This window comes from Odocoileus virginianus, chromosome 17 (genome assembly GCF_023699985.2).
Source record: "Odocoileus virginianus isolate 20LAN1187 ecotype Illinois chromosome 17, Ovbor_1.2, whole genome shotgun sequence".
Lineage (NCBI taxonomy): Eukaryota > Metazoa > Chordata > Mammalia > Artiodactyla > Cervidae > Odocoileus > Odocoileus virginianus.
In genome coordinates, this window is record NC_069690.1 from 14,920,770 (window position 1) to 14,946,887 (window position 26,118).

At 49.0% G+C, this 26,118-nt stretch overlaps 1 protein-coding gene across 1 annotated transcript in view; it reads left to right on the forward strand.

Moving 5' to 3' along the window:
- The first annotated feature begins 15,143 nt into the window (after window positions 1–15,143).
- ASIC2 (acid sensing ion channel subunit 2) overlaps window positions 15,144–26,118 on the forward strand; it is a 1,193,713-nt gene continuing 1,182,738 nt past the window's right edge. The window contains exon 1 of the mRNA XM_070478700.1: window positions 15,144–15,851. Within this exon, the coding sequence (XP_070334801.1) occupies window positions 15,297–15,851 (555 nt within the window). The 5' untranslated portion in view covers window positions 15,144–15,296. The remainder of the gene's footprint in view (window positions 15,852–26,118) is intronic.

The following is a 26,118-nucleotide window of genomic DNA, read 5'->3' on the forward strand; positions in this document are numbered from 1 at the left end:
CTGTCTGTGGCTTGTTGATTTCAGGGCATTTTTTTTCTGCTTCTTTGTCCTGATGTGGGAAGCAGTTGGCTCTCGGGATGGAGAGACAGAGCAAAAACAAACAGCGATGGTTTCTTTCCATGACTTCCTTCCCAGGGGAAAGAGGAGCAAGGATAGACTCAAAGAGGAGGATGAATAAAGACAAAAACAGGAAATAAATCAGACCTAGAGGACAAAAATGTAAAGAGGGTGGACGGGAGAGAGGTGGAGTGCAGCAGGCTTCCACACCCTAAGGATCAGGGAAATGACATGAAATCAGAGCAGACATCAGGACCTTGGTGCCCTGGGTACCGGTTTCTATCCATGGGGTAGATGTGAGCCAGGTCTGCTTCATTCACATGAGAGAGAACTTCTGTGTCATTTAAAAAATTTTTTGTTGGAGTATAATGTATTAGTTTCTGCTGTACAATGAAGTGAATCAGCTATGTGTATACATATATCCCCTTCCTCCTGGGCCTTCTTCCCCATTGTGTGTGTGTGTGTGTGTGTGTGTCTTCAAATAGGATAAAAATGAGCTGACAATGCTCATTTTTATCCTATTTGAAGACATGAGGTAGGCTGTAGGTGACTAAGGAATCACAGGTCAGTGCATCTCATTGTTGTTTAGTTGCTAAGTTGAATCCAACTCTTTGCGACCCCTTGGACTGTAGCCCACCAGGCTCCTCTGTCCATGGGATTTTCTCAGGCAGGAATACTGGAGTGGGCTGCCATGCCCTCCTCCATGGGCTCTTCCTGACCCAGGGACTGAACCCATACCTCCTGCATTGTGGGCAGATTCTTTACCACTAAGTCACCTGGGAAGCCTGAGAAGTATCTCATGGAAAGCAAACTAAGAGAAAGTAGCCACTGGCTGTAGGAGGGGGAGGGACTCATTACAAACTAATTTTTGGTTATCCAAAAATTGATTGAGGGTGAGAAAGAGCTCAGAGGCCCTTTTGTGGTTTTCTTCCTTATTTCATGCTGGCAAACAGTTTACTAAACACCACTTGTTTAGTAATTTCTTCAAGATATCATTATCCTATCTGATGAGGAAAGAAGAGAGAAGCTTGTATGGGAAATGTCAAGGTCAGTTGTCCATGCAAAGTCAGGAGAAATCAAATGGAACAACCTCTTAACTTGGTAGGTAACTAGCATGCAGTTCATACCTAACCTCAACTTTCACCAGGACCCACATTTTTGTGGGTTTCCCAGGTGGTGCTAGTGGTAAAGGACCCCCCCCTGCCAATGCCAGAGACATAAGAGACACAGGTTCGATCCTTGCATCTGGAAAATCCCTTGGAGGAGGGCATGGCAACCCACTCCAGTATTCTTTCTTGGAGAACCTCTATGGACAGAGGAGCCTGGCGGGCTACCACCCATAGGGCTGCAAAGAGTCAAACATGGTTTAAGAGACTTAGTAATGCTTTTGTAAACCATGAAGTTAAGGAGAACTTATTGAACAGCCCTTGAAGTTAGGATCTTCTGGTCAAATAACCCCAGCTGAGATTCTCTGGGTGGATAGCTTCCTGGTGAACGCAGGGTCTCTGGCTCCACTGAGGTCTTCCCTGGGTGCTGGGGTCACAGTGAACAGGCTTGAGGGGCAGGACTTGCCCTTCACCTTCCTCAGGAACAAGGTTCAGAACAGGTCCCAGTTTCACTTCTTCCCAGGTCAGAAGAGGGTCCCCATTCTTGCATCGCAGAGAAGCAGCATCAGCATCAGAGATAAGGGAATTCACCCAGGGTTCATTTACTCACGAGTTCTCATACTGACAAGCCCCTCCCAGGTCCTTCACGCTGGGTGGGGTACAGCTTCCAACAAGCCAGACAGGGTCTCTGTTCTGGAGGTGGGTGTGGGTCTATGCAACAGATAATTCACAAGGAGATGAGATGAATTTCCTGACAATGATGAGCCCAGAGAAGAGAAGGGAGCATGCGATGGCATCATAAGTGGGGTGGAGGGTGGAGACAGGAGGCCAGCCTCGGCCTTCCCCATCAGGTGATTTATGAGAAGAAGCCAGCCTGGAGGAAACCTCTCTAGGCTGAAGGAAATGCAGAAGCATAACTCCAGACACCATTTTGGCCTGCCTGATATAGAAGAAGAGCTCCCAGGACCTGGCTGGGTCTGGGTGGGGTCCCTGATCTGCACTCCATAACCCTGTAAGGGCAGAGAGCCTCCAAGGCCCCGACCCTAGAGATGCAGCTGCAGAGGGTTGTAAGGCGGTAGGAAGGGGAAGGCAGCCGGAATCTGCATTTTAACATGTTGGGTGATTCTCATTCACCAGGCCCTGTCAACCCCCTGCTCCGGCAGATGGTGACATGGGGTTAATGACCAGAATCCTAGATTGAAACTCATTTTTATCCCACTAACTAGGCATTTGTGACCTGGTCAGGGCTTGTGTCAAATTGCAGCAGCAGAGGAAGCTGACACACGAGGCGTGCGTGCTAAGTCGCTTTGGTTGTGGGTTGTGTTTGACTCTTTGCGACCCTATGAACTGTAGTCTGCCAGGCTACTCTGTCCATGGGATTCTCCAGGCAAGAATACTGGAGTGGGTTACCATGCCATCCTCCAGGGGATCTTCCCAGCTCAGGGATCGAACCCACATCTCTTATGTCTCCTGCATTGGCAGGCAGGTTCTTCACCACTAGTGCCATAGGGAGGAGGCCTCCACAATGATTTAACACAAATGCAAATAGCGCAGAGGTGTTATGTGGTTTTCCAATGGCCACACAGCAGGCTGGATCCATTCCAGAGCTCAGACCAACTGGCTGCTGAACCCCTGAAGTCCACTCCGTGTGCCCCGGCCTTTGCAGTTTTCACCTGGAAGAGGAAACAAATAGAGCAACTATAAATAAAATCTCAATAAGCTACACTTAGGCCCAGCTTTGCTTAATACCCCTGCCTGGAATACCCTTCATGACAAATTATTTGCTAAGTGTACACTGAAGTAACTAAATGGGAATAGTTGTTGTGTGAGGTGTTTATTTATAAACCAGTAGCAGAAAAACACTTCGGTTTATAATAATTGATCTTTAAGCTTTCTTTAGAGGAATGAACTTCCAGGAAAAAAAAAAGTGTACTGAGGCCCCTCCAAGTTTGAAATAATAATTAATAATGCCATCTGTATAATGGAGAAAGAAATACATCTTTTTTTTAAAATTAGGGAATGGTGGTGGCAGCAGGTTGTATCCAGCACATGTTAAGCAGCAAATTAGCATTCAAGCTGATTATAGATCTCAGCTTGCTAACCTTGCCTGTCACTATTTGCAGGACGCTGGAGGCAGGGCCCTGCACTTTGTAACCTCACATTCCTTGGGCTGTAGGCTCTGGAGAGGCCTCACGTTTCCCAGGTTTAGAAGAGGATTCCCCCTCCTTGCATCTCAGGGATGCAGCTTCAGTGTAAAAGAAAGTGAATTCATCCATGTGTTCATTTATTCACTCATAAGTGAATAAATTTACCACAGCAAAAATCTGGGCCCATTGTCTATTGGGGAATTAAATTATTTTATTTGCAAATGAATTTGTCTGGAAGTGTTTTCAGTGTTTAGTCCTACACTTAATATTGTGCATGCAACAAAAAGACCATTATACAAAATTAAGGCAGAGTCTGAAAATCTGGGCCAAATGGACTCAATCTAAACCCATTCCTCATAAACCCCTACACATACCACAGTGCAGTGTAAATCTGATTGAGGAGGGAAATCCTTAGCCAACTGAACACCATAGAAACCTTTTTAAGGATCCCAGACTATCTGATGTTTGTATATAAACCAGACTGCTAATTGCAAATGAGTCTTATCTATTAAAGAAGGTCTTTAACAAGAGCCATGTAGCAACATTCAATTAGCCATCAAGTTGAATTGCTATATATGCCAGGAAACTGTGCGGTGTTGCTTCTTGAAGGATATTCTGTAACTTAGATATTTCATATTCAAAGCTGGCGCCATGAGGTTCTGCACTATCGAGATCTTGTGGAAGCATTTTTATTGGGGTTGGAAAATGTATCTTTCAGATTCAGACATTCCCAAGTTTGTCTATCAGCTCTGCCCCTTGATAGCTGTGAGACCTTGGGCAAGGTGGCTCTCCTCTGGGTACTAGGCCTTCTCATCTGTAAAATGGGCTTGGGAGTACCACTGTCTCACTGTGGTTGACAATATCCACACAGTGTCAAGTACAGACCCAGGTGCTCTGTGATGAAATCCACCATCAGGGCCATTCTCGCCAGACCCTCCCATCCTACCCACAAAGGCCTGAGCCATCTGGGAAAACTTTGGTTAAGAGCCACTTCAGAAGACCTTGAGAGGATCCTGAGGGCATGAAGAGGAAGCAGAGCAGAGAGAGGCATATGTTTGATGCTGACCAGGCCGAATCTCTCTCACTTTGATCTACTAGTAGGGATGGTGATGCCTTTAGGTATGTGGTGTTCTAAAAGGGCTTCCCAGGTGGTACAGTAGTAAAGAACCTGCCTGCCAATGCAGGAGATGCAGGAGACTCGGGTTTGATCCCTGGGTCGGAAAGATCCCTTGGAGTAGGAAATGGCCACCCACTCTAATATTCTTGTCTGGAAAATTTTATGGACAGAGAAGCCTGGCGGGCTACTGTCATGGGTTCACAAAGACTCGGACACAACTTTTTAACTAAGCATGCACACACACACATAGTGTTCTGGGGGAAAATGGCATTTTTAAGAGCTCTTAATGTTTCCCCAAGCACCTGGAAGGGAACACCAATATGGGAAGAACCTTCCCTGAATAATCATCAAGAAACTGTTGCTAAGTGTGTAAATCACGTCGTAGACTTAATAAGCTGTATTTCATTTCATTTGCACAAGAGATACTACGAGGGAGCCATTATAATCCTCGCCATTTGGGAGGTGGGGAAATTGAAGTTCAGAAAGTTTTAGTAACTTCCCCAAAGTTATAGAGCAATAAGGGGCATAGTAGGTTGGAGATTCAAATTCAGGGCTATCGTGAATGACTCTGTCACACTGAGTTGCCTTGTTATATTTGTAGTGGTCAAAACACACCAGTGGGGACTCCAACAAGTGAAGAAGTTTAAATGGGAGAGAGGGTAATCAGAACAATTCGGAGATCTTTTTCTGCACACATGAGAAAGCGTGTCTGGGCTGTGAATTGAGGGAAAGTATGATTCTGGGAAAAGAAGAGGCTTCAAGGGGAGAGGCAGATCTGAGCTGGGGGAAAGGGGAGTGAAGGGCAGCACAGGTTAGGGTGGGAGTGGGAGGAACATGGTAGGGATGGTGGAAGTTGGTTTCCGACTGGGCCTTGCTAGACCAGGAACTCATTTCTCTCTCCGCTGTAGAAACAGGACCAGGGGCACTCCACTGGGACTGGTGTCTCTGCCTGACATTGGAGGACGTCACTGAGAAGACATGACTGCTGGTTGACCCAATGGCTGGACCCAGGCAATCAGACACTCCTAAGCCATGTCCCGTCCTTGGAAAGTACATTTCGCCCACCATTTAACACTAGGTGCTATTTCAAGGGTACCGCCTTGAGAGAGTAAGTTGGCATGACTCAACCCAGTTAAACGTTCTATATAAACTCTTAAGATTTGGCAGGCAGGAGGGGAGATCTACTGATCTTGCAGCCCACCAAAACAAGCCTCATACGCAAGTTCCCTTGCTTGTTAAACCTGCCAGTTGGGAGTGGCTGCCTCTCTCCCTGGTCTCTCCTTGGTCTCCATGGATGGCGGTTGTTTGAGAACCAACAATTGGCAAGCCAGCCAGGAGACCAGGCAAATGGGTCTTGGAAAAGAGGTATCCGTGGGGGAAATCTGGACAGCCAGGAAGTGCCAGCTCTTCTAATGTGCTTGCCTGATGAACTGCACGTAGTGCCCGTGTGACAAAGAAGAGGAACGGGTGACTGGTCCCTACTGTGAACCGTTCCACTGACCTCTGTGCTCACACAAGTAGTGGCTGAAGCTCACATTAGAGCGTTGGGGGGAGGAGCTGAAGTCAGAGAAGGACATTCAGGCCTCCACAGCTCACTTTGGGCTGCAGACAGGGCGTGAGGGTAGAATCGTAAGTTGGAGATGGAGTGTGCCACTTAGCAAAGCTAGGAGGGCACGGGCTGCTGCAGACTAAGGTCTGAGTTCTTGTGACAAAGCCTGATTAGCTAAGAGGTGGAATCCCTGGGAAAGTAGAAAGATAAAAGGGGAGGATGTTACCATGATTGACAATGAACCTGAATCCTCAGACCCCTAATACAAAGGAAACATTTAAATAGCAATTACCCTAGACTTCTGACAATAGAAAAATGGGCCCCAAAACTCCTAGGAGAAAGCCTGCCTTCTTTCTCTGTCCCTTGAAGTTGTAAATCTCATCATGTATTTGAAATGTAAACACTGTGCACAATTGCCTTAGACTAAAAAAAAAAAGAAAAGAAAGTGAAAGAGGCTTTTAAGAATACAGACTGCTATAGAAAAGCCCCTTGCCCAAAAATCTAGAAAGAAAGTGAAAGAGGCTTTTAAGAATACAGACTGCTATAGAAAAGCCCCTTGCCCAAAAATCTAGTCTACAGTGTCAATAAGATTATTTGTCAAGGGAAAATACAAATTTGAAAAGTCTTCTCCACAAATATTAGGAAAATACTTTAGCCATCTGAGAGGGTAGCCTTATCTTGTTCTGTCTGCTGGAGACACCATTTGGATTCAAATGTTACTTATAAACTGGTGAATTTTACATTGTTGAGCCATGGTTAAAGTTTTGGAATGAAAACTTTAGGGACTCTGTGTCTGCCTGTATGTTTACATATGTCTATGGATAAACATTACATATATATGTAATGCTTTGTACTTCTGCAGTGTATTGCCAAAATTAATTTGTAAAAGAGCTCTGCTTAATTGGCTTAAACGAAAATAAACTTTAATATCAGTAGTATGCTTCTGTAAAACTAAAACTTAACTCTCTTTCATCTACTGGAAGAACAAAGGTTTCCTGGACTAATGTGAGGATAAGATTAACAGAATTTTGAAAGGTTTCTCTTTCCCTTTCAAATAAGCTGCCTAGAAATCAAAGGTTCTGTGTTTTATCAAAATATTTTTCTATGCCTCATGTTGTCTTTATTATATCTTTGATTACATAAGCTGAATTTTCTCTATTAAAACAGCAAGGTGTTTTTGTTGTTTTGTTTTTTACAATTGTGTAACTTTCTGCAATTAGCTTTGAAGTCTTTAATTGTCACTTAGGTTAAATGGATAACTAAGTATTGTTTCACAGGGCCCTATGATTCTATTTAATACAACATTTTAAAATCTTTTGATATTTTTGGCAAATTTCCTTAAAAAAAAAAACAAAAACAAACTTTAAGTTAACTATTATTAACCTTGAACTAACTTTGAGACTTTCCAGATGGCCCCTGGACTATCTCAAAAGATGTGCTCTTTCTCCTTATAAAATTAAACTAATTATGCTTTTAAAAATATGTTCAGTTTCAATGAGAAGCACTGTCAAATAAGTAATGCTTAACTTTCTTTATGGTATATTTGTATGGAATTCCTAAAAGTCTGATATGTTCTGGCATAATGTTGTCAGTCATAATTTTAAAATGTATGTCACAGAAATAAACTTCTTTGTCAATTGCCTTATAACAAACTCTTGTCAAACTTTTAACAGTGGCCATTTTTTAAGTCTGCATCATTTACAATTACTGTTTTATTCAGATGCTTTTGCAAAAGTGCTAACGCAAATATGTTTCATTTCATCTTATTTGTATTTGGCCAAGCTGTGTGACATGTGGGAACTTAATTTCCTGACCAGGGATCAGACCCGTGTCCCTGCAGGGGAAGTGTGGATTCCTAATCACTGGGCCGCCAGAGAATTCCCAAAGGTTTTCATTTGAAAGAAGATTCATGAAAGACTGGTCAGTACAGGTTTCTGATAACTAAGATCAATTTGCCCGTCCGAGGAAGGGGCAACCATGGACCTTTCAAGGACCTTCCCCAAGGCCCCTGCACAGCTCACTATGCATCTTGGATGACACCCCAGGACCTGTCCCTCTTTCCCCACGCCAGTCAGACGGGCCCATCATGTTGCTGGTACAACGTTAACACGTGGAGACTTGCCTCTGCACTAAGGCCGTCTGCAGACTTGGCTTGGACACTTATAAGGAGAGACTGGGCAGTGAGACCAGAAAAAAAAAAAATTCAAGGCCCAGGCATTGCCATGAGGTTTTGGGGACTAGTTTGGTCAGATAAAACTTGTGTTGTCCCAGAAGCTGTGGTTGACCGTAGACAAGCCTATCCAACCTCTAAGAGCATGAAAGAGGCACCATTCAGCCTTTGTAGGGATTTGGAGGTTTGGGAGAACTTTTATTCCCCATCTGTCTCTTATACCACCTGGTAAGGTGTGGGGCTGGGGATCAGAGCAGTGAGCTGCCTTTGAGAAGATGAAATAAGCGGTGAAGCAGATGTAAGTTCTGGGTCTCTCCCAAGCAGGGCCACCATCTGGTGTGTTTGGGCCTCCGAAAGGTATGGTTGGGTATAGTGGCAAAGATAGCAGAGGAAAGAGAACCTTTAGAATTTTGGTCCCAGCTCTGGGGGAGGGCTTCCCAGGTGGCTCAGTGGTAAAGAATCTGCCTGCCAGTGAGATGTGAGTTCGATTCCCGGGGTGGGAAGATCCCCTGGAGCAGGAAATGGAAGCCCACTCCAGTATTCTCATCTGGGAAATCGCATGGAGAGAGGAGCCTGGTGGGATTGCAAAAGGTCCGACATGACTCAGCAACTAAACAACGTCAAGTGGGCGGGGGCAGAAAGCTGATATACCCCACAGAGTACCAGGTCCTAGTAGGATAAACAGAGTTCCTCGGGGCAGAGTCTCACAAAAGAACAGCACATCCTGGTAAGAACTTCCCTTTCTATCAGGGGGTAAGTCGAGAATATGTTTTATCCACACACCTGTCTTGGCTCAAACCCCCAATTTGACTAAGTGTCACATACGCATTTGTAGCAGGGGACACTCCATCCACCAGCCCACTGCCTCTAGAAAGGTGACTGCCCCAGGCCCTGTAGAGAAGGTACATTCTCCAAATGCCCCTGCCACTGTTCCTGTGGTCTGTAGGGAGGGAGTGGGAGAAAGTCCCTCTGATGCCTTGTACATAGACACCTTTACACAGGAACGAACCACAGTAGCCAGAGATCAGAGCTCCAAGTGATTTGGCTGGTGACCACTTGTGAGGCCTGGCTGATAACCGTTTGCACCGACAGTTGGCCTGTTCTAAAGGGCTGTTCTGGGACTTCCATGCCAGTCCAGTGGCTAAGACTCTGGGATTCCGTTGCAGAGGTTGTGGGTTAGATCCCTGCTTGGGGAACTAAGAATTTAGCAGGCTGGGCAGCACTAGTCAAAAAAAAAATTTTTTTTTAAGGGATCTGTTCTAAGGCTTGGACAATGGGAAGCTGAGACTGGATGATTGCAGATAAGCCCTTGTGGAGTCAGGATATGTGGAAAGATATTTGGGTTCACCTGTTAGAGACAGAGGCAGTGCTCACTGTCTCCACATCTCAGCTCACATGCCCTGGCAATTAGGAAGCTGACGCTCTAGCCTGGGTGTGAGCCGTGGCAAGTGACCCTTCAGAAGATACAGCTGATGACCCTATGCATCCCATGGGAGGTGTGGACACGTGGTGCTTGGGCAGGAGAGTGTGTTGCCAAGGACACCAGGTGGCCCTTGATAGACAGTGACTTGGTTAATGTAGTAACAGCATGTCCTGGGTTTTTGTGTGTGTGTGTGTGTTCTAAACAATGCTCAAGGCAACTACCAGAGGAGGGTGGTTCGGCTGTCCACTGGCGTACCCACTGGTGAGAGATTGGCAAGTTGATTATTATTTGCCTCCTCCTGCTGAGCAAGGGTTCTCAATAAGCCCTGGTTGGTGTGGACACTGAGTCTGGCTTAACCCAAGCTATCCCCTGGGACTGTGCAAACCAGACTGCCACCCCTGGGGGGCTTAGAAAGGCTGAGCACCATGGATAGATACCGTCATCAAATAGATAGTGATGGGGGTCACATTGCAAAGGTCATGATGTACAAGAGAGGGTGGAAAAAAAGACAGTGACTGGAGGTTCCTTCTTGCCTATATCCTATAAGCAGCAGGGGTGGTAGAGAGGAAAACTGGGATATGAAAGCAGAAGATTAAACTACTAGCAGGTAAAACCACCTCAGTCAGGTAGGGCCTATGGCCCCTTATGCCGGGCATCTGATGTGGGCAAACGTGTGGAAATGGTGGGAAACCACCACTGCCTGGACTCTCACTGTGGATCAGCCTGCTGCGCCACTGAGAACATCAAGCCCTGTCAGGCCTGGGAGAGGCTTCATCCGCTGGAATTTACCATGGGACGTCCCACCGGGATGGGTGAGTTGCTCTGCATCCCTGGTTGAGGAGGAGTCGCCACTGGAATCCCATCATCCTGCTGCAACCTGGGCCTGTGGAAACAGGCTAGACCTGAGGTTGAACATGCACCTTTGAGGGGAGAAGGTGCGGTCCTGGTCTGGCCTGTCTCACCCCCAGTTCATCTCTTCACACCCAACAGTGCTGCCTCCCCCAGCCAAGAAGAACGGCGTACCCAACCAGGTCAAGTTCCTGAAGCTGCCGCCTTCCTCTCCTTGAGGCCAGGGGGACACGCTCTGATTCCCACGGTGCCATCATTTGACCGCCGTCTTTGTCCCCTCCGTTGGCCTGGAGCACACCGAAGCACACACAGAGGCCCTTACTAAACTCCCCCGGGAAGCCTTGAATGAAAGCCAACCAAGCCTGTCCTTCCTGAACCCTGACCGTCTCAATCAGAAAAGCTCTCCTCCAACATAGGATGGCCTTGGACAACGTTGCTGCCTTGCAGGAAACACATGGGCCATTAGCCAAGCAGAATGTTGTGTGTTCATACCTGGTGAGTCTTCTGTCTGCTAGGTGTTTTTTTTATTTAATAACACAAGGACACAAATGGATGCCCTGAATGATCCTACTTCAGCCTATTATTGTTATTCAGTTGCTCAGTTGTGTCCGACTCTTTGCAAGCTCATGGACAGCAGCACACCAGGCTTCCCTGTCTTTCACTGTCTCCCTGAGTTTGCTCAAACTCATGTCCATTGAATCAGTGATGCCATCCAACCATCTCATCCTCTGTCATCCCCTTTTCCTCTTGCCCTCAGTCTTTCCCAGCATCAGGGTCTTTTCCAACGAGTTGGCTGTTTGCATCAGGTGTCTAAACTGTAGGGGGGCTTATAAATCAGTGGTTCAGATCACGGGGCTCTGGGTGGAAAAAAATTGATTTGGGAATGATTGTCTTATGTTTTCTCTTGCATGCACCTGTATTGTGGGTGAGGCATCTGCCTCCAGTGTAGCCAGATAACCATCTAATGAGCTCCATGTGAGTGAAACCCAGGCTGACCTTTCAGGGAACGTTTCCAAGGAGGGGGCTGCATGTGTGAAATAGTTAGAGCAGGTCACGAGGGGTGGAATCCTAGGAAAGGTCATCAAGAGGACAGGTCCGGGGCAATCAGAGTCTCCTCACTTCTTCCCTGTCTTTGGATTGTGCGTGTGCATTTCCTGGGCTAGAAGATGCCTCAGGACACAGCCTTGAGAAAGGTGGTGTTGAGACCATCCGGATGGTCTATGTTCCTGAGCCCAGTTAAGGCCTCTTAACTGATGTTGTTGTTTAGTTGCTCAGTCCTGTCTGACTCTTTGCGACCCCGTGGACTGCAGCTTGCCAGGCTCCTCTGTCCATGGAATTTTCCAGGCAAGGATAGTGGAGTGGGTTGCCACTTCCTTCTCTAGGGCATCTTCCTGACGCAGGGGTCAAACCTGTGTCTCTGCATTGGCAGACGGATTCTTTACCACTGAGCCACCAGGCAGGCCTCTAAGGCTTCTATTTCAGCTTCTAAAACTGGGTGCAGAGACCTACTCCTCGGGCAGCACCTAAGACTTGTGTGTAAGTTCTCTTGCTTTTTAAACCTGTCACTGACCCATCTGCAGCGGCTGCCTCTTTCTTTGGTCTCTCCCTGCCTTCCGTATGTACAGGATCAGCTTGCAAATGAACTCTGCCTCCAGCCTTGTGGAACCCTGAATTATCAAGGGTGGGAACTATATTCCATTCCTTTCTGTTTACCCCAAACCAACAGAGTGTCTGGTATGGAGTCAGAGATCCACAGACTTGTTGAGCAGGTCAATGAGCCAAAGACTACAGATGTGCATCAGGGAGGCTGTCCTGGAGGAGGAGGGCCTGGTGCTATGACAAACGTGGCCCAAAGGGACTTGGCTCGGTGGAGAGGAAGAGGAGGGCTGCTTCACGTCTGCGGAGGAGGAGCTGGTCAGCGTGGAGTACAAGGTGAGTTTGTGTGTATGTGTGTGTAAAATGGGGGACGTGAAAGTCGCTCATTTGTGTCCGACTCTTTGCAACCCCATGGACGATACAGTCCGTGGAATTCTCCAGGCCAGAATGCTGGAGTGGGTAGCCTGGATACTGATGTGGGAAGCCTTTCCTTTCTCCAGGGGATCTTCCCAACTCAGGGATCAAACCCAGGTCTCCCGCATTGCAGGCAGATTCTTTACCAGCTGAGCTACCAGGGAAGCCCAAGAATATGGGAGTGGGTAGCCTATCCCTTCTCCAGGGGATCTTGCCAACCCAGGAATCGATCCAGGGTCTCCTGCATTGCAGGTGGATTCTTTACCAGCTGAGCAACCAAAGTAGAGCAGAAATGCTCGTCCTCTTCCTAAATTTGGGAAGGCATGTTTTGACTATGCCTTTGAGCCCGTGTTTTGGAGGCAAACGCCCGAGTTCAAATCCTGCTTGGGCACTCAGGAGCTGTGTGACTTTACCCTCGTGAGCCTCTATTTGTGTGTATATACAGGGTAATAACACATACCTGTCAAGGTGGTTGAAAGCATTAAGTGAAATGATACGACATCCTTGCCCAGTCCTGACACACAACAGATTCTTTAAAAAAAAAAAAAAATTCAGTAATTTTCAGCTGTGCTGGGTCTTCTTTGCTGTGTGAAGGCTTTCTCTAGTTGTGGCATGTCAGGGATACTCTCTAGTTTTGGTACACAGGCTTCTCACTGCAGTGACGACTATTTTTTGCAGACACACAGGTCATGTGGATTCAGTAGTTGTGGCGCATGGGTTTAGTTGCCACGTGGTATGTGGGGTCTTCCTGGATCAGGGATCGAACCCATGTCCCCTGCATTGATAGGCGGATTCTTAACTACTGGACAACCAGGAGAGCCTATGATAGATTCTTAGTCTTGGCACCCCCTGTTTTGAAGCCCTGCCCCCATCTCGGAGGCTTGAGGCAGGGATTGGGAACCTCTGGGCTGACACATGCATGAAGTTAACTGGCCTCTGTCATTTGTCCTTATTTGGGATGCTTCTGTTCTTTAAGCTCCCAGGATCGATAAACCATCAATTTAATGCCATGTGTTGCCTCAGTGCACATCCAGACTCTGTTCCCAGTTTGGATCTGGTTAAGCGAGAGGGCAGATGGGATAGAGAAATATTTCGAAGTAGATATAAACCAAGAGCGACGTTCCCTAAACTGCTTTCTTCTCAAGGAGTGTTATTGAAGCTGGGCATGCCCTGGGGACATCAGGTTGGCTCCACACAGCATCTCCGTGTGGCTCTGCCCCAGCTTGGCAGTGTGCATTGGGTTGGCCACTGGAACTTTCTGTTCCTTTCCTCCTGAAGGGGATTTAGCCTCACTGATTGTATAGGTTCCAGCCCTTTGATCCCTGGCACTGGGTAAGCCACACCCACCTGCTAGCAGGGGCTGACTTCCAGAAGCCCAGTCTTTCTCTCCCATCTATAGCTCCAGCTGTGTTTCCATCTGGCAAATCCTGGGGTAGAACTCACACACACACACATACACACAGCCCAAGGGAAGGCAGCCAGTCCTACCTGGAACCCCAGCTGTCTTTCTCTTTCAGATGCAAAAATCTCCTGACATCTCTGCGGAGGTGGAGGCTACTTGTTGCTCTGCCTGTGGTCTCCCAGGGGCGCCTGGGGCACCTGGTACCCTCGAATTCCCCCTCCTGCAGGCATCAGGGGTTTTCCAGGGCTCCCTTCCTTTCCCAGCTTCCAGCATCTCTGTGTCTGGAGACCCAAGGCTGGGGCTGACCTGGGAACAGATCTTGGTGCGAAGGCTTGCTGCCTCCACCCCCATACTGGGCTCCTGGGAGTCGATCAAGGTACCTTCCAGCCACCTATAGGGGGCGGCTGTCACGTCCTCCCTCCCGGGGAGGGGGGCTGGTTCTCCCCATGGGGGTAGAGGCCCCCACTAGCTCCCTCCAAAACAGACCAAAAAGAAAGTTTCCCCGGGTCCCTCGGGCCCCCAGCAACCCTCTCCCCCACCCCCACCGGCCCTCTCCCCATCCCAACAGCCTGCTGGTGGAGGGGGTGAGGGAGGCCAGCTCTCTCGGCGCCCTCTAGGTCCTCGCTTTTCTTGGGGGGTGGGGTGGGATGGGGGTGGCGGGGCGGGGGTGGGAGACAGACGAGTCTCCTTCCGGAGCCCCCAGCCTCCTTCCCAGCCTCCTGGTCCTCGCCTCTCCGCGGCCGCGCGCGCTGCCTACTCTCCGAGGAGGCGCGAGCCACGGACCGCCCGGCATTTGGAATTCTGCCCAATAAAAGGGGGGCCCGGAGGACGAGTGGAGAGGAGGGACGGAGGCCGGCGGCGAGAAACGCGATCCGGAGTCCAAAACAGCACCGGGAGAGGAGAGAATCCGGGCGGCCGCGGCGGCGGCGGCAGCGGCGGTGGGGGCCCCTGAAGCTCGGCCGCTGCGCCCGCCCGCAGTGCATCAGCGTGGCTGCCCTGACATACCCAGGATGCTGAACACGGGGCATTATGCACTGGTTAACAGGCTCCGAGCTGCTGAGCGACTTGTTTTAAGCATTTTCTCCCTCGCTCTCGCTTTTAATCTTGTCTCTAGTGGCGTGTGTAGGGGGGAGGACTTTATTTCCATTGGCTAAGCTCTCCCTTCCCACCCACATCTCTTCCACATCACCTTGGTGTCTCCCTAAATAAAACCAGCCCTCCTTATCGCCTGGAAAAAATCAGAAGCTAGAGTTTGAATGGGTTTTTTTTTTTTTAATATAAACACTCACCCCTGGCAGCGTGCGGCTGGGCTCTCAGGATAAACTCCGGTGGTGCTGCCCTGTCTGATGCTGGCTTTTCCTTCCCTCCCTTGAACGTCAAGCTTTAAGCAGAGCCCGGAGGACTGGGAACTCTTTCCCTGAAATCTGATCAACCTGAAGCCAGTTGCGGAACTGCACAGGGTCCCCATGGACCTCAAGGAGAGCCCCAGCGAGGGGAGCCTGCAGCCCTCTAGCCTCCAGATCTTCGCCAACACCTCCACCCTCCACGGCATCCGCCACATCTTTGTCTACGGGCCGCTGACCGTCCGGCGTGTGCTCTGGGCCGTGGCCTTCGTGGGCTCCCTGGGCCTGCTGCTGGTGGAGAGCTCGGAGAGAGTGTCCTACTACTTCTCTTACCAGCACGTCACCAAGGTGGACGAGGTGGTGGCCCAAAGCCTGGTCTTCCCGGCCGTGACCCTCTGCAACCTCAACGGCTTCCGCTTCTCCAGGCTCACCACCAATGACCTGTACCACGCCGGGGAGCTGCTGGCGCTGCTGGACGTCAACCTGCAGATCCCCGACCCGCACCTGGCCGACCCCACAGTGCTGGAGGCCCTGCAGCAGAAGGCCAACTTCAAGCACTACAAACCCAAGCATTTCAGCATGCTGGAGTTCCTGCACCGTGTGGGCCATGACCTGAAGGATATGATGCTTTACTGCAAGTTCAAGGGGCAGGAGTGTGGCCACCAGGACTTCACCACCGTGAGTACTTGGCATCCAGTTCTTTTCTGTGCTTGGTCCTTTGGAGAAGTGCCACGCTGGTGGCCTCTGGCTCGGTTTGAGGTCTCTGTGCTTTGGAGCAGGAGGGAGAGCCGTGCCTCAGGTTGAAGGCCAAGAGGGGAGTTGGCCAGAGTTGTTGGAACTGGCAGGAGGCGTCTGCCCGCTGGGATGGGGCACTGTTGTCTGGCCGGATGTGCAGAGCGAGCGGGGGGCCTGGCCTTGGGCGATGGCTCCCCCAGATGTGCCGAGTTGCTTTCCACCCGCCCGGAGGGAGGAGGCCCAAGCTGTCCGTGGTCCAGGGCACTTGGTGTCTGAGCTGTGTGATTGGAACAGCTTGTCATTGACGAGGTGGCATTTTTTTTTTTTCCCCTCTCTCTCTCTGCTCGGAAGTAGCATCAGGCCCTGCATCCTGTGGGCTGGGCTGGAGCTTAAAGCTGCCAGAGAAGGGGGTGTGGGGCCCCAGGCAGCCTGGCTGGTTCCAGTGGCTTTGGGAGCTTGCTGGAGCAGGTGATGCTGCAAAGGTGTGGAAGTCTCTTTGCTGCCTTTTCCTGTGTGGATTCTGAGCCCCGTGTCAGGAGAGGAGAGGCCGGGGACCCCAGGGTCTCTGTCTGGTCTGCTGGCAGGTCAAAAGCAAAGAGATGTCCAGGGTGCTTGGCCCAGAGAGGAGGGTTTAGATGGAGGCAGAAGGGTCCGTGAGATGCCTGCGAGGGCACAGCATTTGCAGGCTGGCTGGTCTGGGAGTTTCAGCTGGAAACTCAGAGGCTCAGTTTGCTAGCTGTACGATGATGATGATCGCTTAACAACGTGGCTACGAGAGGAGTGGTGTGGGGAGGGGGCGAGCAGCTGCGAGATTCCAAAGCCTGGAGGAGGAGTGTGGAGCTGAGTAAAGAGCAAACGCGGAGGGGGAGGTGGCTCCCTTTCAGGCAGGGGCTTCCTGGAGGGGCAGAGAAAGGATGGGAGGAGAGCTGTGTCTGCCTAATTAGTGGGCTGCTACGCAGAACTTGGCATCACAGGTCTGATTGCTGCTGCCGACAGCTTCTGGCTCCCAGGAGGGCCTGGGACATCAGGGGCCTTGGGACCCTCCGGAAGCCCAGTGTGGCTGCTTCTCCCAAAGCTGCCTTAGAGCTTTTGAGTCTCAGAACCTTGAGCCAAATTGCAGTCCTAAGTTCGGCGTGGCAAATGGCAGAGAGACCCGACTCTGTCGTCAACTCTCGTCTGAGGTCCTCTGCTTAATTAAGACATGCCCTACCTTGCTCTGTGATACATCCATTCCCCTCCCGCTCTCAGATCCACTACCTTACCAGCCTCTTGCTCTGAGTTTCTTTTAATGCTACAGCCAATCTCTGCCCACAGCCTCTGTGCTTGCTGTGGGCTGTCTCTGGTCTTCTCTAGAAAAGCCAAGAGTGCCTGAGTGTTGCGGGGGGCGGGGAAGGAGAGGGTACTGCTTCTCACTGACTGTAGAGCTCTCTTTCTTTGGGGAGTTGTTCTGTGTGATTTGTTTGAAACACTGAGCAAAAGAGCCCAGCAGAATCAGGCTGTGGTATATGGAGGCTGAAGAGGAAGCGGGTCTGAGCTGGGGGAAGGGACCAGCTGTCCTGGAAGCCTTTCTAAATTGGAGCAAACAGGATCCGAAAACATGTCACGCACAAATGATGTCTTAGGTGGCTTGGGGAGAGATGGGGGGGAGAACCTCATTCTTGGAGGCTGAAACCATCATTGTATCCACCCCGTGCTTTTCTAGTGCTGTGGCAACACTCAGCTTCTCCACTGCACCACGCAGCTCAGAAACACACTCAGCTGTTCCTCTGTCTGCCTGAACACACACGGAACATGCAGAGAGCAGAGGGAGAGAGAGAGGGTGGCCCCAGAGCCACCATGGTGGATAGCAGCCTCTGGACCAAGTTCTCTCAAGCATCCGCATAACCACTTGTCCACCTAGCGACTTCCTCTCAACTCATGACCGAGTTCCATTTAGAATTCAAGGTTCTCTGATCCCCGGCTGCTGTTTCATACTCAGCCTGTTGTTCGGGTCCCTGGGGTCCCGAGAGGCCAAAGATCAGGCTTTAGATCTTGACCCGAGCCTTTGACGTTGGCAGGTTATCACTTCAATTGCGAAGCTGCCTGTGGATACAAATGATTACTTAGTAAGTGTCATGTCATTACCTGTCATCCTCACCAGATTCAAGACTGATCTAGGTTGAGTGTCCTTCCTTGGACTGACCCCTCAGTCTTCCCCCTGCATTGAAGAGGGAATGGGTCTCAGGGCTGGCTTGTGTCCAAAAGGTCAGGAGAGTGTCCGAAAGGGCTCCCACTCCAGGAATCCTGGAACAGGCTCCAGGCGGGATGCTGATCTGTTTCGCCCATTGATTGCAATGAGCAGCCAGGCTTCAAGGGTGGACCGTGATGTCAAGTTTGTTCCCGGACCTTGCAGTGAAGGCTGATCCTTCCCACTCACCCTGGTCTCCCTGTCCTCTTGGCCTGGGGTCCAGGTGTACTTGTCCTTGGCCTGGGACACACCTGAGACCTCACAGGTGGCTACAGGAGAAGACAGTTCACCATCTTTCTCATTCATTCTCTGTGCCCCGCACTGCTCTGCTTTTGGTTCATTTGCTGGACTCTCCCTGGGTTTGTGCTATGCTGGGTGGCTTCCTCCTCTGTGATCTGTGGCTGGCTTAGTAGACCAGTAAAGTATGGGGGAGGGAGTGTCCCAGGTGGATTGTTTTCCCAGTTTTCTTTTTCTGTAAAGCGGACCTGGTGCTATCTCCAGGGCTAATGCTTTTGCAGACTCTTCCTTATTCCAAGTTCTTAGCTGGTGAGCAATGAAGTGCATAATACCCTTTAATTAGCAAATGAGCCTTGATTCTAGCAGAGCGAAAGACTGTCAGCGGAGGTTAAAAGTCCCAGAAGCCGTGTGTGAGACTCTGATTGCCATGTAAACAGGTGTGCTCCATACTCGGGCAGGTACACGCTTAGCCCTCACCTAGGACCATCTGACTTCAGATGGGCACATACTTTTCCTTCCTGGGAAAGAAGAGGAGGGTTTTGATAGAATAGTATCTACTTGGCAGAGCCTGCCCAGCTGGCCTAGTGTGGAAGGAAAGGGCGAGAGGGCTCGCCATGGGGGTGTTTGGTCATGACTGGATGAGTTGAAGTTAAGATTAGAAGTAGGAAGACTTAAGCTTGAATCCCAGCTCCATTATTTCTTAAGCTTATTCGCTAGGTTGTGTTTTGTACCCTTCTCAGCACTGACTTGCTCCTGGAACATCTGATTGTAACCCGTGACTCTGTAACTCACAGGGGAGAACGAATCACGTGAGATGGTATATATGAAAGTCCTTTTGTGTGTTATGACAACGATGCAGATGTAAGGCAGGGTTATTATCAAGATAGGTAGGAAGGTTTTTATTGTCCAGGCTATTTGCCCTGTTTGCAGCCCACCAGAAGAGTCAGTTGATGAGTAATGCTGTCACGGTAGCGAGGAGGTTGCTACTTTCTCTGTATGGAGCCCTGGGTGGAAGCCTAGCATCGCAGGGATGGGGTTTCTTAGAGTGGAGGTCACAGCTGGATTCAATCGCTAACTGTTGCGGACAGGTGGCAATCCCACTGCTTGTGACTAGCACGTGACGGTTTCACGTTGATTCTCTGCTCATCACATTGGGGTTCATCTGCCTCCAAGTTCAGGAATGCAGTCGACCCCCCAGTTTGCATTTTTAACCTGATTCCCATAGTGTGTGTGTGTGTGTGTGTGTGTGTGTGTGTGTGCGCGCGCGCGCGCGCATGCGCATGTACTTTAAACCTGACATTTCTTAGGAAAGGCATTTCTTCCTTTTTGTACTAAAAGAAAGGTCCCTCCACAATGGGATCTTGATAGAGGCAATTCTATGACTCTTATTCATCCACATCACATGGCCTTAGAGAGATGGGTTGGGGAGGGTTTGGCAAGCTCATATATTCGGAATTCTTGCCCCAGGCCGGTGGGTCCATAGCTAATCTTATTACCCCTTATCACAGGAGGAGCAGGTGTGTGAAGAATGGGGGCTTTGGGGAGAGATCTGAGTTGGAATTCCAACCATACCCCCTCTTTGCTGTATGATCTGTAATTTGTGTAAGGCAAATTTCTTAACTATACTCTCTCCATGTCTAATTAAAAACAATAATACCTGCCATTCAGAGTCGTCGTACTGATTAGGGAGGCCAAGGATGCCAAGAGCTGGTGCAGAGCAGAGGCTTGTTACAGGAGCAGGCCCCTTGCTTTCTTTAGCATCCCATGGGAGTGTTGCCTGAGCCTTGGTTGGATTCTGGCTCTCATGACTCCAGGCCAGGGCCCTGCCCACTCTTCCATACTGTGACTCACTTACAGCTTTAGAGCAGGCAACTGCTGTGTTTGTGGGATTCTTCACTCTCATAATGTGTCAAGCGTTCCCTTTTCACAGTATTTCTATATCAGTTTTGCTACCTGAACACCCTCTCCTTACCCACCGTCTTGGCTTCCATGTTTAGCTCATGCCACTAACCTCAGCCCAGGAAGCTCGTGCTGCTCCCCCATCCCTGATAGGAGTTGAGTGGCCTGGGTACCAGGCAGGTATCCTTTATCATAGTGTGTCCTATGGGTGTCTAGCACATCCATTCCTTTGTTAGTCAAACAGTGCAGGGATGGTGCTAGACCAGATCTTTGCCATCAGAGAGCTTATGGCCCTTTTCTTACCCCTCTGGATTGGGGGGCTTGTTGAGAGCAGGAATCTTGTCTCATCAAACACTTTATCTGCATCTGTCATGCTGAATACAGGGCCTGCCCACAGTAAATACCCAGGAAAGCTGTTTTTTTTTTTTTTTTTCCAGTTCCTTACTGTTTCCTGAATTGATCCCACATCCTTTGCTCATGGGCCTGTCTTACTTCTTTACATCTCTCACCTCTCTCTATGTCTATTTATTTAAATCCTACTTATCCTTTAAAACCCAGCTTTAACATCTCTGTGGCCTTCTCTAGGAAACCACTGCCAACCCCTCTCCCCATATCATAATCTAAATTAATCTCTTCCTCCTCTGTCTTCTAGACAGCCTTTGGCGTACTCCTCTGATAGAACAGTCATTATGCATACTTTTCCTTGCATTAGAATCATGAAGTGTTTAGGCTGAAAGGGACCTTGGAGAAGATTTAATTTAATACTTGAATTCTTTAACCACTGATAATTTTTATACATTGTCCATTTCAGTCTCTCCTTCCTGTAAGACATGATTTTTTTTCCCTAATTTTATATTTTCGGGACTTAGAACTGCTTATCACATGGAAAGCTCTTCCAATGTGTCATCAGAGTGTGTGAAGTGGGTTTGCATCTTTTCAAATGTAAGGTGACTCTGATATCAACTGAAAAATGGCCATTTTTGGCTTCCCTTTTCAGTGTAGGTACTTGGGATTCCACCTGCATTGAGATGACTTGTCTCATTATTGTTATTATTTTAATAGTACACTTTCTGATTATAGAAACAATCCATGCTCACTGGAGAAAACTTGGGAAGTGTGGGAAAGAATAAAGAAGAAAACCTTGCCCATAATAGCATCTTAGGTATAATTGCATGCATTATTTTGGTGTTTGGGGAGTAACTCCATTTGGTCATGCCTGGGTTCACACGTCTGTACACCTAATGCCTGATCTGGCATGCAGTATATACTCAGCCCGTGTCTGCTTGCCTTCTTCTCCCTGGGTTCCCTGGGTAGTATCCAGAGGGTTAGAAATTCCTTCAAAGGTCTATTTAGTGTAAAAATAAACTCCACAGATGGGTCTCCATGGGTCTGAGCAATACCCCTTTGGTGGGATATGTTTTGTCTTATTTGCCAGGAGCATCCAGGGATAATTTGTGAGAGAAAGAGGTACCAGCCTCTCTTAACTCGGCTTCCTTGGGTTTTAGGTTCACAGTTGAACAGGAGTTGCCCTTTTTTTGGAATAATTTTATTTGTTTGTTTATTATTTTTGGCTGTGCTGGGTTCTTGGTGCTGCGTGGGCTTTTCTCTCGTTGTGGCGAGCAGGGGCTCTCTCTAGTCGTGAGCGGCTCTAGGCACGTGGGCTTCAGTAGTTGGGGCACACGGGCTTAGTTGCTCCGGGACATGTGGAATCTTCCTGGGTCGGAGTTCGAATCTGTGTCTCCTGCACTGGCAGGCAGAGTCTTCACCACTGAGCCGCCAGGGTTAGTCCAAGTTACTCTTTTATGATGGCCCTTTATTGACAGCCCAGCTGTGCATGTACCTGAAGCCATCGTGGTCCTGTGTGTTGTATGTTTGCTGGACTGAACCAGAGATGTGTTTATTGAACTCCAATTAGATCTTCTGACTGAGGCTTAATCTCATTCCTGGATGAGACCCAACTCCTCGTGACCATGAGGACCATGAACTGTGAAGACCACGAGGTTCTCCTTGCCTGGTCATCTCTGCCTGCCTCAGCACAGTATATAGACCCTGACTTACCCTAACCTGGGAAGTTTCTAGGCTCTGTATCAAAATGGTACGCATTGCATTGGGCTTCCCAGATGGTGCTAGTGGTAAAGAAGCCGCCTGCCAATGCAGGAGACGTAAGAGACATGGGTTTGATCCCTGGATCAGGGAGATCCCCTGGAGGAGAGTATGACCACCCACTCCATTATTCTTGCCTGGAGAATCCATGGACAGAGGAGCCTGGTGGGCTACAGTCCATACGGTCACACACGACTGAAGAGACTTAACATGCACACATATACATTGCCTTGAATGCAAAGTAAATGAAAGCTCTTATTCCTGAAGTTGCTTGGAAGTCTTGTGCATATTGACTATGCCCTTGCATAGGCAACCTCTGCCCAGCTAAGTGGGTGGTTTTCCATGGTGCCAGCCTCTGGTTGGGATCTTCTAGTTTGCAGAGTGTTAGGTCGTATCTTTCTGGCAGTAAAGCTTTCAGAGGTATGTTGACTTCTCTCTGAAGTGATGAAGGGCTGGGATACTAACTAGGAGTGAATGTTACAATAACCCAAACCACTGACTTGCCAAGAAAGGCTAAGGCTGCATCAGGCCACTGAGCTGGTACCTGGTTGCTCTAAGTTTCCACGTTTGTCCCTGGGAGCTCTTAGACCTCCAGGATTGCTGATGGAAGAGGGCTACCCGAGAGCTCACTGAACTGGAAGTGGAGTCTTCCCCCTCACTCCAACAGCTCTCTTTTTCTTTCTATGGCAAGTTTTTCCCTTAATGATGAGATGAACTCTAGACAATTTCCCGTGAAGTTTCTGAATCCTAGTTGGCTACCAATTTCTAGAGTAGGAGCTGAAATGGGATGCCATGTAAAAAGTCCCCCAACAACTGAATTGGTAGCTTTTTTATTTTTATTATTATTTTTTGAATTGGTAGGTTTTAGCACCAAGCTTGTTGTCAGAGGCATTGTTCCCATAGAGCAGTTCATATTTCAAAGAACCAAGTAATCCCATTTTCTCCAGCAGAACGAAAATATGTCACCTGGGTCTAGAGATATCTGAAAGTGTGCTGTGTGCTGTCTCTTTTTTTGTTGGAGTGTTTGTGTTTGATGGAGCAAAGTTGCCATATCAAACTTGACCAGCAGGGCTATTCGACCCATGATCTATTGTAACCTGAAACTAATGGCCTTCATCACCTCTGCAAATTTGAAATTCCATGTATCATAATTCTCCCCTGCACTGGACTTCAAGCCAGTCCATAGAGATGAGGCTTACTGGTTACTGGAAGCCTGTGTTAGGAGCCTATTTGTCAGAATGGGCTTTATGTGAGAAGAACATTCTGCAGAGGGTCATCCTTTGGTTGCAAACACATGTCTCCATCTCCCAGCACTTATTTTCTCATGACTCAGGTCCATTCCCTATCGATTACCTCACTGGCCACAGAAATTTGTATTCAGGAGAAATAAAGCATGAAGCACAGAAGGAACGTATTTGCCTGTGTTTATTGACTTCTGTTGACGGAGTGACCCAACCTTGGGCAAGGTAATCAGCTTCTCTGGGCCTCAGTTTCTTTACTTGTAAGATGAGCGGGCTCAACTAGGTGATTCCCAAGGATGTGCCAATTTGTAGAACTCTAATATAGTAGGACACAATCACAGGTTATTTTCTGATCTCACATTTGCTCGTTGAAACTACAATTTTATGTTTGGAGGCAAGGAATGGATGTTATTTAGTAACCAGATATGCTTATCAATTTATTTGTTTGTGTTATGTAGATAGAGTTGTACAATGGAAGGCAAAATACCTTGGCACCCTGTGTGGGTGTAGTGGGAACAGGGAGGCACCGAACCCTACAATCAAAACTGGGTGGGGTTGCAGTTGATCAGTTTGGCTAAAAGTCTCCATCACACTGGTCCTAGAGTTGTGAGCAGGGGTCTGTGTTCAGGTTCGCAAGGGCGTTTGTGAAAGATGCTGTAAGGTCTTCCATCCAGACCCTGCCTCCTGCTGCTGGGGCTGCAGCTCCTGACAACGGCTCCTATCTGCCCTGAGATCAGAAGGACGCCCTTGCTCCTTAGACGGCTGGAGGTGCCTCTCTAGGAGATATCTGAGACGTTATACACCTCCCCACCGCCTGGGGGCAGCCAGGGGCCAGCAACTGACTGACCCAGGTGCACAAAATGCCAGACATCTCAAGACTGCAGAAATTAGGGTGCCGTTTTTCACACTCCTGAGCTTTCCATGGGGTCAGACTGAGCTCCGCGTCTCCCCCAAACCCGACTTTGCTTATGTCTTCTTCCTTCCCTATCCTGCGTCCCTCCCTGCCTTCTAGGCTTTTCCTGAGTTCGTCATCCCGTCAATAAATTCCCTGGATGAGGAACCCTGTCTCAGGCTCTGCTAGGGAACCCAACCTATGTATTGATTCGTCTTTGCTTCTCCATCTATTTGACAAAATAGAGAATCACTTAGGCACATGAGCTGTGTGTCTGACTTGGAGCGAAGGAAAGACCAATTTCCAAAGTCTTATAAGCCCCAGTCTCTCCAGATGTGTCCTCTTCTGGGGTCTGTAACAATTTCCAAGGGAGACTTCTCATAACTCAGATGAGCATCTCTTTGATTGAGATTCATTATTTTAGGCTCAGTTGTTTATTCCTCTTTGGAACTTTTTGTCCAAGGAAAGCCCTTCCCAAAGTTGCCTGTGCCCTAAGGGCTGAGCTATTCTATTCTTGAAGCTCCTGCATACCCCCCGGTCCCCACCCACCGCCACCCCCACCCCAGGCTGCTCACACCCTAGCTCTCACCCTTACCAACACCTGCCTTCTCGTCTTTTCCCAGTTCCGCTGTCTCTGAGAGCGTCCCTTTCTTGCCCTCCTCCCAGCCTTCACTGGATGGGCCTCAGTCTGGCTTCAGGCCACAGGGAGGAGGCGGCTGCCTTTGATGTTGGCAGTAGCTCGGGCTCATCCATAAAGCAGGAGGCAGTGAGAAATGTACGGCTGACCAGGGGTGATGCTCCTCATATGTCACAGAAACCATGAGTGATGAGGGGCGCAGGGGAGAACTGAGAACTGTTTAGCCTGAAAAGGGAAGCGGGTGACCCAAGGCTGGGGGGTTGCCGTCTTCATGCACTTAAAAGGTCCTCCTAGGGAAGAGAGATGAGGTTTTCTCTTTGAGAGGCCAGAGGGCGGTGCGGGTACCCATGGGTGGGAAGTTATTCACAGAGGTGGTATCAGCTGCTTGGAAGGGGCCATCCTGGGACCACCCGTGCTCTGTAGCTGAGGCCACACAGTCGCTTAATTGCGATGCCGTAGAGGTGGATCAATGTCACGTAAAGAGTTGCCTGTAATGACCTCTACAGTTACTTTCAACTCTGAGCATCTTTGATTTATTTCCTTTTGGAACAGATATTTGGGGTCAGAGGTGAGGGCCACTGACAGATGGCTTTGAGAAGAATCAATAATAGGGGCAAGCTAGCACATGCAGCTTGCTACACCCAATACCGTGTAGCTTTGAGGCTGAGAGTTTCAAGAGTGAGGAATAAGGATGCTGCTGCCAGCAAATCCCTGGAGACAGAAGGAGCTCAGTTTATCCAGAGAGAGAGCAGGATGTGTGTGGGTGGTGGTCACCAGGGCTTGGAGTGGCTGCTAAATGATCTGGCCTCCCCAAGGGAATCTGTGCAGCTTCTGGAAAAGTAGTTCCCAGGACAATTCATCGTAAATTCTGAGCACTAGTGCCAGTCTCAGAAAGCAGATCTTGGATGTGTTTGGGCCTGGCCTGGTTTCCGGTGGGGGCAGGAGAGGCAAAGAGGTACTTGAGCTAGAGGTTA